Raw genomic sequence first — 15,065 nt, 5'->3', positions numbered from 1 at the left:
TGAATATAGTATAGTGAGGTTGAGTGAGGTAGAACTTTTCATTCTGAAAAGATTCACCGTCAGTGGTTTTCAAAATATGGTGTCAGGATCAGCAGCACTATTATTACGTGGGAACTTGTTATTCTCTGAACACCCATTTCAGATCTACCAAATCAGAAACTGGTAATGAGGCCTAGCATTCTGAGTTGATTTTTTGTTTGTTTTCTAGTACTGGAACTGACCTGAGGGTGCTTTACCACTGATCTACATTCCCAGTCTTTTTAAAATTTTGATTCAGGATCTCATTAGGTTGCCCAGGCTGGCTTGAACTTTAGATCCTCCTGCCTTAGCCTTCTGAGTTGCTGGGATTACAGGCATGTGCCACAGTACCTATGCATTCTAAGTTTTTCAAGCCCGTGGTGATTCTGATGCTTACTACAGCTTGAGCATTCAGCAATTCCATGTTTCTCAATACAAGGATCCCTTATCCTATATGCTTGGAATATTTGCATATACATAATGAGATAACTTGAGAATAAGATACAAGTCAAAACATGAAAATCATTTGTTTCATATACACTTTATACACATAGTCTTAAAGTACATTTACACAATATTTTTGGGACATCTGTATTTTAACTGTAACCCATCACATGAGGTCAGTGGTAGAATTTACCACTTGTGGTATCATGTTGGTGCTAAGTTTCAGATTTGGGAACATTTTGGATTTCAGTGTTTGGAATAGGGATGTTCAAGCTGAGTGTAAGAATCATTTGTTAAAAAGCTGAATTTCAATAAAACGAAATTCAAGGTTTTATTTATTTATTTATTTATTTATTTATTTACTATTCACATATAATTGTGGTCTGCAAGCAGGCTTTGTGGATGTAGGATGTAAGTACAAAAAGGAAGAAGGGTAGATGGAAGAGACCTTAGGCTCAGTAGATAAATGAGATAAATGTTTCTTTCTCTTCCTCCATCCCTCCCTCCCTCTCCCTCTTTTTAAGAAACAAGCACTCACAAAATAAGAAAGTCCCTGGAAAGAGATATCCCTAAAACATCTGTACTCTGCAAATGCTTATCCTTTAATGCCTTTTAAATTGCTTGATAATTTACAGGAAGTTTATTTAGTGTTAATGTCTGTGGTCTCTTTGTGGCGTATCAACGTCCAGCCAGGAAAAGGAATATTTGAAATGGAGGTTTCTGGGACACCACAAAACCCTTGCAGAGGACATTTGAGCCATGGGTTATGACGACTTTGGAAAACACCACGGTAAATACTTGTTGTCTTAATTTTCTGACATAAGTGAAAACAGATGCTTGGGTTGAATGGTCAATTAAGAACAAGTGTTATATAATGCAATTCGACTGACAAATTTAGGGTATTATAAAACTAAATGCATGTTCTTTATAAATAGCTGAGAAAGGCACCTGAAAATATTTGAAAAAGCATTGAGATGTTGGTGAAAAAGTGTGAAAATGGGATTTCTTGCCAAAAATATGTAGAGAAGAAATTTAGGCTAAACTATAGTATGAAATATTATTACATCTCTAAGTGATTCAATGATATATCTGGTTAGTCATTCTGGTGATTCAGTTGTAATATCAATATTTGAGTTGTTCCCAAAACAGAATAATAAAAATGTCACTTGCTTCAGTGTAAGACTGTTCATAAAGGGTTTTGTAATTAGATTATTCTACATAAGAGCAAAATGCTAAATCACTATTATTAATATGTTGATCAAAAATCAATCATATTTGTTGATCAATTGTATTTCTTCTTCTGCAAAGTGTCAATTCAATTCCTTAGTCCATTTATTGACTGGGTTATTTGTTTTGGGAGGTTAAGTCTTTTGAGCTCTTCATATATCCTAGAGATTAATGCTCTGAGGTGCATGTGGTAAAGATTTTCTCTCACTCTGTAGGTACTCTCTTCACATTATTGTTTCCTTTGCTGTAAAAAAGCTTTTTAGTTGGATTCCATTCCATTTATTGATTCTTGATTTTATTTCTTGTGCTTTAGGAGTGTTGTTAAGGAAATCAGTTCCTAAGATGACATGGTGGTGATTTGGACCTACTTTTTCTTCTATTAGGCACAGGGTCTCTGTTCTAGTGTCTAAGTCCTTGATCCACTTTGAGTTGATTTTTGTGCAGGGTGAGAGATAGGGGTTTAATTTCATTTTGCTATATATGAATTTCCAGTTTCCCCAGCACCATTTGTTGAAGAGGCTACCTCTTCTCCAATGTATGTTTTTGGCAACTTTGTCTAGTATAAGATAACTATATTAATTTTAAAATGTTCAACATCTCTAGCAATTAGAGAAATGCAAATCAAAACTACACTGAGATTCCATCTCATTCCAGTCAGAATGGCAATTATCAAGAATACAAGCAATGATACAAGTTGGCAAGGATGTGGAGAAAAGGGTACCCTCATATATTGCCAGTGAAACTGCAAATTGGTGCAGCCACTATGTAAAGCAGTTTTCTGGAGATTCCTCAGAAAACTTGGAATGGAACCACCATTTGACCCAGTTAAACCATTCCTGGGTGTATACCCAAAGGACGTAAATCAGCATATTACAGTGATGCAGGCACATCAATGTTTACAGCAGCTCAATTCACAATAGCTAAGTTATTGTGGAACCAACCTAGGTACCATTCAACAGATGAATGGACAAAGAAATTATGGTATATATGCATAAATGGAATATTACTCAGTCATAAAGGAGAATGAAATTATGGTATTTGCCAATAAATGGATGAAGCTGAGAATATCATGCTAAATGAAATAAGCCAATCCCCCAAAACCAAAGACTGATGAATGTTTTCTCTGATAAGTGGATACTAAATGCACAATAAGGGGGGTAGAGAATAGAGGTACTTTGTATTATACAGAGGGGAGTGAAGGAAGGGGAGAGGATTTGAGGGTAGGAATGACAGTAGAATGAATGGGATACTATTACACTATGTGCATATATGGTTACACAACCAGTGTGGTTCTACATCATGTACAACAAGAATGAGAAGTTATATTCCATTTGTGTATGGGGTGTCAAAATGCATTCTACTATCACTTATAACTAATTAGACCAGATTTAAAAAAAGAAAAAAAATCATATCACACAAAATTTGATTGATTTTTGGATTTTATATCTAAATATATATATATACTTTATATATTTATATAAAGTATATATTATATATTTATATTATATATTTATTAATAGAATGTATTTACATATAATTTATATATATGTTATATATTTATATATTTGTGTCACAAGGAGGACCAGCATAACTTAGCACAGGACGCACATGTTCAAGCACACAACCACCTGGATCTGGAAACATAATTTATACACAGTCTTCTCTTGGCATCCATGAAGAATTGGTTCCAGAATCCTTCACCAATATTGAATCCATGTATGCTCAAGTCCCTAATATAAAATGGCCTGGTATTTGTGTACAACCTATGCACATCCTTCCAAATACTTTAAATTGTCTCTAGATGACTTAACTAGTACAGGGTAAATGTTATTGTAAGTAGTTGTGGATTTTTAGTGAATAATGGTGAAAAAAAAGCCTTCACATGTTCAGTAGAGATGAATTTTTTTTCAGATATATTCAATCCACAGTGTTGAATCCTCATAAGTGGATATATGAGGGCTGATGGGGTATGTATTTTTGTTCAATTATTAATACAGGTTATGGTTGAAAAAGTGTAAATGCCAAGAAAATGTACAAAGTTCCTATGGCAGGTATCAAGGATGGTCTTCCAAGCAGAGGGATCAGAACTTGAAAAGACATGAAAGCAGGAAAGAGGAGGGCTGTAAATGAAGTGAGAGGAAAATTTGGAAGTCATCTGTTGACTACTGCAAAGAAAATGGTGAGCCTGAGAATGGAGATCAAAGAGGGAAGCTGGCATGTTGAAAAGAATTTCAGTGCCTGCAACTGTGATCTGGTTGCCAACTACAGGATCACATTTCCTGGGGACACTTTACACAGAAGCTCAGCTTCATGGAAATGTTGGTTATGAGTCAAATGAAGAGAAACATGGCATCTGAATATAAGATCCAACTCATTGAGCCACGGGAAAACAACCAAATTTTCTCTAAGTTCTTCAAAATATCAAACTACAATAAACAAACCAGGAACAAATACAAAACCAACTTCACACAATGACACTACAATACCTAGCTTTTGTCACATGTATATTGTTGCCAGTCTTCACAGGACATAATAACATATGCTATACTCGAGGCCATTTAAGAATGAACTATGGTGTGAACATACAGTTGTGGTTTGTGCAATCTGATTAGCTCAGAGCTTATTAGATGAATATAAATGAGCTTTTTTTCAAGCTTGCTGATGCCAAGATAAGTGAGAAAGAAAACATGATATTTTTAATCTAATAGAAACTTAGCATGACATAGAAATAATAGTCCTGCCTTGAAAAAGATATAAAGTGTGCATTGTCTTCTAAAGGATGATTCCTGGTGCATCCAAACAGATGGAGAGTCAGCTGTGAGGCAAGAGCATGAGCCAAAGTGGTCAGCAGGAGTGGCTGCGGGTGGAAGCCAGGAGAATACCCTGAGGACTCTTATAGTGTTGAGAGAAGGGGAAAGAGGACAGGAGGAAGTGGGAGGAAGAGGCAGGGCAGAAGAAGGGGGCTAAAGGTTTAGGAAAGAGAAGGATGAGGAACAAAGAAAGGGAGGCAGGAAAAGGGTCCCATCAGGGGACTCATCAGTCACCTGATCAAACTAACCCAATACCTGGGAATCAACCAGACTGTAGCAGGACCTAGCAGAAAGGCAAGTCACACAGAGCTGCCTCCCAGGACCACAACTTGTGCTCCCAAATATTTCACAATAAAAGGCCAATCTGTTCTGAGCAGGACCTTCCAAACCCATGTCGAGAGAGATGGACAAGGGAACAGAGTGGGATGCTGATGGTGAGAATTATGTGTAAAGCATCCACAGTGGCTTGACCCCAACTCCTTAAACTCTATCTCAGGTGTGAGGCTGCCACATCACAGATCCTGACATACTAACCACTGACATCCAGCAAGTAGGTGCTCTCATCCTTCAGCATCTTTTCCAGATGGTGGAGCATCCAGCAGATGTCCTTCTAACTGCCAAAGAAGGCAAAGTACACCTGGTTTCCACATCTCCTCTTACCTTGGTTAAGAAAGTTACTACTGAAACATCCGTTAAAGTCACCCTAATATTATTTATTAGTGGAAGCTCAAAAGAGAACTGATGGTATACCCTTTTTTCAGAGGAAGAATTCTGATGTTCAGTTCACATTTACTTCAGTGGTTTACCAACTAAGCTATATTGCTATCTTTCAATACTCATCTTCTCAATTTAGAATGAAACTATGGATTAGGATAAACCTGAATGAAAGTGCATGTCCATCAACATTTTCCTTCTCATGCTAGTGAAAAAATGAGCAGTTAGGGCAGAATTCTGTAACAGGATCATCAGAGGGTGTTTGAAGAAGAGGAATGGATGGGGTGAATCTTCAGATCATCTGATATTTTGGCCTAAACCAACTGGTTAGGGGTGGTTTAGTCCATCTGGGAAAGTGAAAGGAGAAGGAACTGTCCGCCCTTCGCTGACAGCGTATCTGGAGCAGGACTGAATTCCAGAGTTCTCTGCCAGCAAGACTTTGGCAGCCACCCCAAACTCCTCCTTAAATGACAGAATCTGAGGCTCTCAGAGAAAGAAGGCCTATGAGGTCTTGCATGCCCTCACATGCATGTGCACAGTGTACTCTCAATAGGGCTCGTGGAAAACCAGAATTGTTTTCTTACCAGCCGACAGAATGGAAAAATCAAAGGATGGTATTTAAGGAGAAAGGAAATCTGAAACTTCACCTTGGCATCACATCCAAAGCAAAAGCACCCCAGTTCAGGTCCTCACAAGGTCTGCTCACTGCTCAGAAAACTTTCCCTGTATTGGAGATGCAATGGAATGCATTTCAAAGAGGTTTTAGATTTATAAAATTTGCTGTGTGCTCAAAAACTGTCCTTAAAACAGAAAGAAGAGTATATATGGTAACGTACACAATTAAAGAAACCATTTCCAAAAGAATTCACGTCACCAGGACTTTGCAAAGAAGGAAAATCATTGCATGCTTGCTTCACTCCAATGTTGTACACTGATGGGCTCATGGGGTCTTGTTTTTTCTTACCTGATACATGAATTCATTTATTTATGTATATCAAAGCTAGTGTATGACAACACAGTGGAAAGGCCTAACTCGCAGAAATTCAGTTGTTAAATGAGGATAAAGATTTAAGACATTGATGATTTCACATAAAATAAAATGACTTCTGTGTGGTCAAGTAGAACTGATTTCAAGCTCCTCAAAGGCAGGAAATGTCCTACTCATCTTTGTAATCTTTATTTGATGATTTAAAAATACTACTTTGATGACAAAAAGAATAAATGTAGTAAGTTCAGTTCTGATAAACGGAATCAGTCACAGCTTCTCAGATCTAGCTTCTGAGATTTCGTAAAATTAGAGATTATCTCTTATGTCCTAATACAAAAAACAAATGTTAATCTTAATTGTAAGCATTTTTGTATGTACTTTGAGAAGGAAGTCTGAAAATTTCTGGAATAAGGCAAAAAATAACAATAATAACTTTTAAATTGATAGAAATTAAAACGTAAATAGCAAAATAATTTACTTGCAACTTTTAAATTTTACTCTGTATTCTTCCACGAGGATTTATTTCAAAAATTGTTGATTAGTTATTCTCTAGCCCTGACCATGTTGGAATTACCTGAGAAATGTTTCTAAAATATCTCACCCTGAATCATGGTGGGGCCAGGGGCAGTAGAACATTACCGATATTTTTGAAAACTCAGTTATCCTCATGTGCAGCCAGGGTTAAAAGTATTGCGATGGATGTTACAATATTGGTGAACTTTTGTTAAAAGAAGAAAATGCTAAATTTTCTATCATAGGAAAGGTCTGAATTGGGCAAAACTGTTCTCTACAAGTAATTTCTAAGTTGATCATAAAGTGCTTGAAGTGGGTGGATTTGGTCTGGATTTCTAATGGATGGGCTTTAGATGCAAAATAATTGACTACAGAATGGTAACAAATCTTCTACGGAAGCATTGCATCTTCTACTTCCCTTTTCAGAATTCTGCAGAGAGGAACATTAGCTGTGTTCTGAGAGGGCTTTGAAACTCAGACTAACTCTAAGGATCCCAAACTTCCAGGAAAATATAAATCAGAGTTCTTTTGGGTCAGGAAAATCTACTACATATTATAACAATCTCACTATGGAAGGTTTTTGGTGGGAAATGCAAATAAACATTATGAGCAGTGAACTAAATCCTGATTCAGTCTTGCTACCTACAGAACTTGTCCAGAGTAGCCTGAGACCCTGAAGCCAATCTTCCCTACCACGTGCCTTCCAGACCTTTAAAATCTTTCCAACACAAGAAAAGACTATGGCCTAGAGAAGAGACCAACAGGGTGCTCAAGTATTATTAAACATCCTACAAGATTCTGAGTGTCATGCTGAGGATATTTTCTTTGTAATAAATTTTGTTTTGTTTCCTGAAAGCACGTGGAAGAATTGCTGCTTTATTAACACTAAATAGCATCTGAGAGAAGCCCTTTTAATTTTCTGAATTGCTTCCATCACATCCAGTAACAAAAGTATATTTTCTTTCCCCAAACATAAATTTATCCTCATTGTAATTCCTCAATTTACTCTAAAAGCCACTCCATTCATATTTCTGAAGCGCATTTTTCAGGGACTACATTACCAAGTTCGTAAGTATTAATTGCTTAATATTTGTTCAGATTTTTAAAAATCATTTTTGCTTACATTTTTTTCCTTTCAGAGATGGTGGCATCAATGAAACCAATTCTATTTGGGGGAATTTGCTTTGTATGACCCCCCAACACGGATCAGCCATACTTGATGAACTACAGAGAAAATCAACAAACGAAGTTAGGTGCCGATTGGCCTCTTGCATACAGAGAAGGTGGTTCACATTGGATGCTGAATATTTGCCTTTGCATTCTTAAGATACTTATCTCAATTTTCAGGAATTTCCTAGAATTAACTCCAGTTACGGAGGGAGATAAATAAGCAGTTTGCCTATTGAACATCTGCCAGTAATGGCTGAATTCTGTGGGAAGTTGATGGAGTTGAGTTTTCAGGCTCAAACCAGTGTATTCTCTGGAGTCAGACTTCTTATGTTCATGGTTCCACTATATCACTTAATGATTTCAAGCAGTCATTGAACATTTTGTGGCAAGTAGACTCTAAGATAATCTAAGGGTGCAATTACCTCTCACCATCTTCTAACCAATAGGATATGGCAGAAGAGATGGGCCTTCACTTCTGCAATTAGGCTATATAAGGCTATGATTTCCATCTTGCCTGCAGACTCTTTTGGGCAAGCAACCATAGTAAAAAGCCCATATGACAAAGAATTGAGGTGACCTCTGGTCAATGAAGGCCAGTAATGAAATGAGGCCCTCAGACCAATGACCTTCTAGGAACTGAATTCTTTTACCACAATAGTTTGAAAGAGAATCCTTCCCCAACCAGGACTTCAGATGAGACCCAGCCCTAGAGACCCCCCTGAAGCCTCATGAAAGACCTTGAAGGAGAAGACCCAGTTAAGCCAGGCAGACTCACACCCCACAACAACTCTGACACAATAAATGCATTCTTTTAAGCTGTTAACTTTGTGAAAATTTGTTATGCAAAAAGATAACTAGAACACTGTTTAAGATACTAATACTTTTTTGCAAGTGTGAGGATAAAAAGAGATCATTTATATAAGCACAGCCTTAAGCACCTAACCTGGTATATGGTACTTTGGTTATATTTAATGAAATGTATGTATTTAACACATTGTTTTCCCTATTCATGATTAGATATATTTTTTTTAGCTGATACTATTTATATTTACTATGTGGGGTGTGGGGCGGGCGCTGGGGATTGAACCCAGGACCTCATACATGCTAGGCAATTGCTCTAACCACTAAGCTACATCTATAGCGTTTTTATTTTATATTATTTTATCTTGAGATAGGGTCTCACTAAGTTGCCCAGGATGCCTTGAACTTGCAATCTTCCTGCCTCAATCTCCCAAGTAGCTGATATTATAGTCATGTACCACTACATCCAGTTTATTTTTACTTTTGGTTATTTTTAAACAGATTTGTTTTTATTTCATTATTCTAGCAATGGATCACATTATATTATCCTATTTTTTATTTTTACATTTGTTTTTAGATAAATTTTATTAAATTAACCTCTTTAATGCCTACAGTTACAAATGGCAATCAGGGAACACTTAAGAGGGAATTCTTTCTGAGGATGATGACCCAGGTAAAATGGTTGGTCTCATCTCCTCCAGCGTTGTCCCTTCACTCAAGGTCTCACTTTTGTCTTAGACAAACAATTCGTCAACTCACATAAACCTACCAAAACATTTTCATCTTCTTTGCTACAGCACAGTATTGATGAATTATATTCTCAAGTGTTCAGCTGTGCCCCATTAACTTGAATCAAGAGAAAGGGAGAAGCTAAAATTCCTAAAGATTGCATATCTCATAGCCCAACTGAACAGTTGATAAAGCTAGCGACATACATTTAACCTAGGGAAATTTTATTTTTAAACCTCAGGATGTTTACATTCCTAATTTAAATTTCTTTTATAGCACAGTTGAATCTCATTCAGTTTTACCTAGCAGATGTTCAATAATCAGTGCTCGAATAAGCAAACATACCAATATATCTGCCAAGGAACTTTAGAGCTTTAGAAAAATACTAAAATAATCCCGTGGTTTCCAACTTTTTTCTTTTAGCAGCAGAGCTATTTTTTCTAGCAATACATAAATATATATTATTCAAAAATCAGAACTCCATTCACTAGACTTTGCAGTCCCCACATCAATCTCCCAACTTCCCTGCTTTGGGATGGGAGAGATCTGATGTTCCCCCTCCCTTCACAAGTGTCAACCACCCTTTGGAGACATGAACTCTGCCATTAGAGTGACACATTTTTGTTTCATCAAAATTAAGATTGAGAGGGCTCCATGGAGAGAGAGAGGGCCAGCCCCCAGGTGAGTGGCTGGAAAGTTTACAGAACAAGATGTAAGCGCCTGCCTCTCCAAAGACAACATTCTATTTCCTCTTTGCAAATCTTAAGGACTCCGAACAGAAAGAGACAAGAAAGGCATAGTTGATTGCATCCTGTGGATCCTCGGTCTTGGTTTCCCCTCTCAATACTTCAGTAGTTGCTGACCTCTGACCCAGCAGCCACCCCTCACTTCTCAGCCATCCCCCTTCTTGTCTGAAATTGCATTTGTCCTTCACACCTCTGCTTGAGTGCCTTTCACCATATTTGCCACCTCCAGTCTGGTTTTGATGGTTCTGACTATTCTCAAAATTTATTGTGCTTCACCCAAATTGGAGAAGGATGCCACTCTACTGGAATTATCCCTTTCCACTCCATCTCCTCCATTAACTCCAGTTACCTGAAGACAGGTACCAAGCTTTGTCTCCCCAGTCTCAATGCTCTGCATAGACATGGGGTAGAATTTATAACTTGAATCAATTAATGTATCTTTACATAGATCACAGAACTGATATTACATCAAAATCAAGGGTAGGGTCTTTTGCTACACTGGCTGTGTGATTTGGGGAAAATTACTTAAACACGTGGAGGCACAATCTGATGCTCTATAAAATGGGAGTAATAGGATATCCACTTTACAGGGGGACTTAGTTTAATTAGATTTATCTCATTAAAATATGTAGCTCTAAATTACCACATGGAACACACCTTCAAAAAGATGTTGCCTATGAGAATGAGAATAGTAGTAGTAATAGTAGAAGCTAATGGCAACGATGGTTACATTATATCATCTATTCCTGTGGTTTTTATACCTGAAGTGAGAGATATCTACCCTCTCAGGTAAAACTTGAGACCAAGAGCCAGGTGCCCATTCCCTCTGCCACATGACCAAAGTCACACCCAAAATTCTCAGGCCCCCTGACCATGTGACTACACTTGCAACTCAGATGTTCCTCTGTGGTTTTCCTCACACATGCCTTAAAAGGAAGTGTGACCGACTTGCCTAACAGCATCCTTTACTTTCATGCTGAATACAATCCTCCATACACAGGAGTTTCAGCACAGAGTGTGTCCAGCCTCTGATGTCCAATTATAAGGTTTTGTTGGCTCCTTCACTCCTGAGTGTCCCATGTGGTTTTGTTTTCAAATGTGTGCTGGGGAGAATAACTTCCATGGTGCGAGGTTATGAGAGGACACTGCAGCACAGGGGCTTCTCAAGGTACAAGACAATGTGATTCATCTCAGGGGCCTGAGTGTTGTGATCCAATTCTCCTCCTGAATAACAAGTTCAAGTGGTTCTTACCTGGAGGAGCCACACAGCCTTCCCCATCCCCATGGAAACCCTGATCCTAAGGCAAAGGTGCAGCTTTCCCTGGAGAGTATCTGCCCACATAGGAGGACCACAGTCAGGCTGGAAGGGGATGGATGCTTTGCTCCATTGTCACACAAAACAACATATCACAATCTCACCCCACCTGTCCACCAATGACACACCACCAAGCTATCTCACAAAGATTTATCTTACAGTTAAAAAAAAAAAGATCATATGTTATTCAGTGTGCATTCACTATTGAGCCACCTTTCTACTAGGCAGTAAGAATTTATTGAATGTCAGTTATGTGTAAGACCCTTTACTAAACGCTCTGCATCTCTTAACTCATTTAATCCTAAAATGCTATGAGATAGGTACCATTTTGCCCATTTTACAGATGAGAAAACTGAGACAGCAAAGGTAAGTAACTTGCCAAAGATATAGTCATTAAATGGTGAAGAAGAGAAAAGATAACGTTAATCAGGGTCTCCTTTAAGCTTTCAAAAAATAATCAGGAATCTTCTAAGAGCTTATTTTTTAAAATAAGGTATGTGACCAGACATGCATATAGGCAAATGACATGTAATAGGTGATACCTTATAAATAATCATGCACATATGTGTAAAAATATGTATAATGTTGATATAAAATGTGGCTTTGTCTCAGGAAAATGTGCTAATTAAGATGAACTTTAAACACTGTGTGAGAATCAGTTTTATTCAAGGAAGGATAGCATCCACATACATGGCAGAATGTGATTCCTAAGTTTTGGGTTGGGGACCCTGCTTACCAAGGGAGAAATAGGGAGTAGAATGTGGATTTTGAATCAGAAACCCAGTATCCACTTCTGGCTCTGCCATTAACATGGGAAAAAATCACTAAACTTCCCATTCTTTGGATGCCTTTATTTATAAAATAAAAGTTAGGCTAAGCCAGTGATTTCCAAATATTGGCCTGTGATGAAGTTTTTATCAGTCTGTGGCAAAATAAGTGAAATAAGGACAATGGGCTTGTTTGTGTAGCTAAATTCATTTGTTTTATAAATCTGTTAAAATGGTCTGTTTTTATGAACAATAGCAATCTTAACACATAGTCCTTAACTAACTCTTGGGAAGGTAGAAAAAAAGAAAATTTTTTTTCTTTTCTTTTCTTTTAAATCTTTTTTTAGTCCAGTATTTTCCAAATATGTTCTGGAACAGACAAATCCCTGGTAAGATATCATTACCATCATACTGAAAAAAAGAGGTTTTCAGTTAAATGAGTTTGGGAAACAATGGGTTAAAAAATTGTAAAATACCTACATTTATTGTGATTACCCTACCTCAAAAGACAAAAAGCATCAAAGGCTCCCCAAATTATTGACAAAAAGTAGCTGCCTGTCCACTGTCCCCACCTCCAACATAGGACAGAACACCTATTCCTGGAACACAGTTTGAGAAAGGTGACTTCGGCTAAAAGAGAACGTTCCTTAATAGCTTCCATGATTAAAAGTAGCATTAAAAACAATGAGATGTGCCATTTATTTTATAGTTGTTACAATTTGATGGGGGATTTTCTCAAACTTACAGATTTTTTTAGGTTTACAAGAGAAACCTGGATGAAAACACTTCAGATTAAAGCTCAGTGAAATAGACAAATGTTTTGTGATCATTTTTTATAGCTGTTTATTTTCTTTTTCCTTTATCATTGAAAATAAAGGTAAACTGTATTAAGAAGTCTGTATTTAGTGATTGCAACATAATTAAAGCACCTGGAATTTGCAAATGTTTGCAGTAAACCAAATTTTGGCTATCATCCTTAAACAGTGAATAGAAAGTAAAATAAAAACATCTATAGGTATTGAGACAGAGGAAAAACCCCAAATTCCTCTCAAATAATATGTCCATGTCATTGTTAAATGCTTCGTCAGTATGAACAGTTAATCCTAAATGCTGGTAGCTCATGATTTCAGTTACAGTTTACTATGACCAAGGAACAAAGTTCTTGGTAGAAGAAAAAGATCTGATAGTGTTTGCTTTTCTTTTTTATTTGCATAATTATTTGATCAGAGCTGAGAAGTTTTCCTTAGTCTTTTTATTGCTTTTCACATCATCATGTGAAATACCAACCAGCCAAATGCTTCAGCCTTCACATTCTGGATTCGAGTTTCACTTTACCCAGTGAGAAAAGAGCAGCTTTCAGACAAGATGATCCTGGAGTGAGCCCTTCAGAGAAAGGACCCAGGCAAGATCTTCTGAATATTCTGACACTAACAACTTTTCTGACTCTATACACACTGTTTTTGACAAGCCTATGGTTCTGGGTTACCTCCAATATTTTCCATCATAACTGTACGGTAAATTCCAGCCTGTTTTTCATAATCCTGCTGACTACAGCAGTCTGCAGCCATAAAAAGCCTTCACAGACCTAAAGTTGGCTTCCAAAAGTGCCTCTGCAAAGGAGCAAAAGTACACACAACATTTATGTTCAAAGACAGGAGAGGAAGAAGCCTCTTGTTCTAGTGCTAATGGACTTAGAGCATTGTTTTTAGGGTCTAAATTTAGAAACTTTAATTTTCTTCTAATGGCATTCATAAACAAAATACCAACACTAAAATAAGAGCAGTTCAGTCAGGAGAAGGGGGAGTGTCCTGTCCAACAGATCAAACCCTCTTCCAAACTCCACTGGAGCGAAGTGTCTTCCACTTAGCGTGTGACCGTACTTTGGTCAGACCTGCCTAGACTCCCTGGTCCTCCTGGTTAACAGGTATGCTTGAGGTTTATGCCAAAGATCCCAGGTTTCAGAATTAGCTTTTAAATCTTAAGCTGGTGCTGATTTAGTCTCTGAAGAGGGGGATAAAAACAGCAAATAACTAACAAATTATAATATCCCTTTACGTAATATGTTTCAATACACAAATACCGTGACTTGAAGCTATGCCATTCAAGTTCCCTTGAACATACCCAACCAAGAAGTTGGTTTTCATTTTTGCAATAAAGAGCTGCAATTGAAAAGTAAATAATGGAGAGAGGGGAGTCATAGTTTAAGCAAACCCTTCACACATTTGAACTTTGACTTTCTGCAGCATAAATCTATCCCCCCTCCACATGATAAAGCAGATCATATTTAATATCAACAGTTAAAAACAACTCTCTCTTAAAAATATTTTCAAAACATAAAACATCAGAGCTACTTGCCTTTTGGCAATTTCTGTGCATTTCCCAGGGCAAGTGCAATACTTCCACAGAGAAGTAGACACCCCAAGCTGGAGAGCATGTTGCATTTGCCACCTCGCCCAGGGAGTGATGCTGGTGGGTGCCTCACAACCCTGGAGCTGCATTTAAGTGGATGGTCTCCCAGTGACAGAGGCGGGCGGCTGCACTTAGCTGTGCTGTGGGCTTACTCACAGGGGGTGGAGACAAGATGACATCACACCCTTTCCCTTTCCCACACACTCCAAAAAAAAAAAAAAGGCACAACAGCAAAAACATATCATCATATTTCCCTCTGTGAAGTTGTAACTGTCTCTTCTCTTCCCTCTGTGACATAAAGATTGAAATTATGGCCAATTTATATTTGTAAAAGAAAAAATATTCAGGCAATTTTGAAACATTTGATAAGACTATTTTAAAGAATCTGGAAAAGACACACTTAAGACCATCAGA

At 37.5% G+C, this 15,065-nt stretch overlaps 1 protein-coding gene across 11 annotated transcripts in view; it reads right to left on the bottom strand.

The window, feature by feature from the left end:
• The window catches only part of Abi3bp (ABI family member 3 binding protein), a 235,960-nt gene extending 221,195 nt beyond the window's left edge, over positions 1 to 14,765 (bottom strand). For all 11 annotated transcript variants that reach the window (XM_047564816.1, XM_047564821.1, XM_047564817.1 and 8 more), the window contains exon 1: positions 14,598 to 14,765. In XM_047564816.1, coding sequence (XP_047420772.1) covers positions 14,598 to 14,676 — 79 coding nt within the window. In that variant the 5' untranslated portion in view covers positions 14,677 to 14,765. The remainder of the gene's footprint in view (positions 1 to 14,597) is intronic.
• Between the last annotated feature and the right edge of the window lie 300 nt (positions 14,766 to 15,065).

Source organism: Sciurus carolinensis, chromosome 9, assembly GCF_902686445.1.
Source record: "Sciurus carolinensis chromosome 9, mSciCar1.2, whole genome shotgun sequence".
NCBI lineage: Eukaryota > Metazoa > Chordata > Mammalia > Rodentia > Sciuridae > Sciurus > Sciurus carolinensis.
Note: the sequence above shows the minus strand (reverse complement) of the source record. Positions and strands in the feature narration are given on the sequence as shown.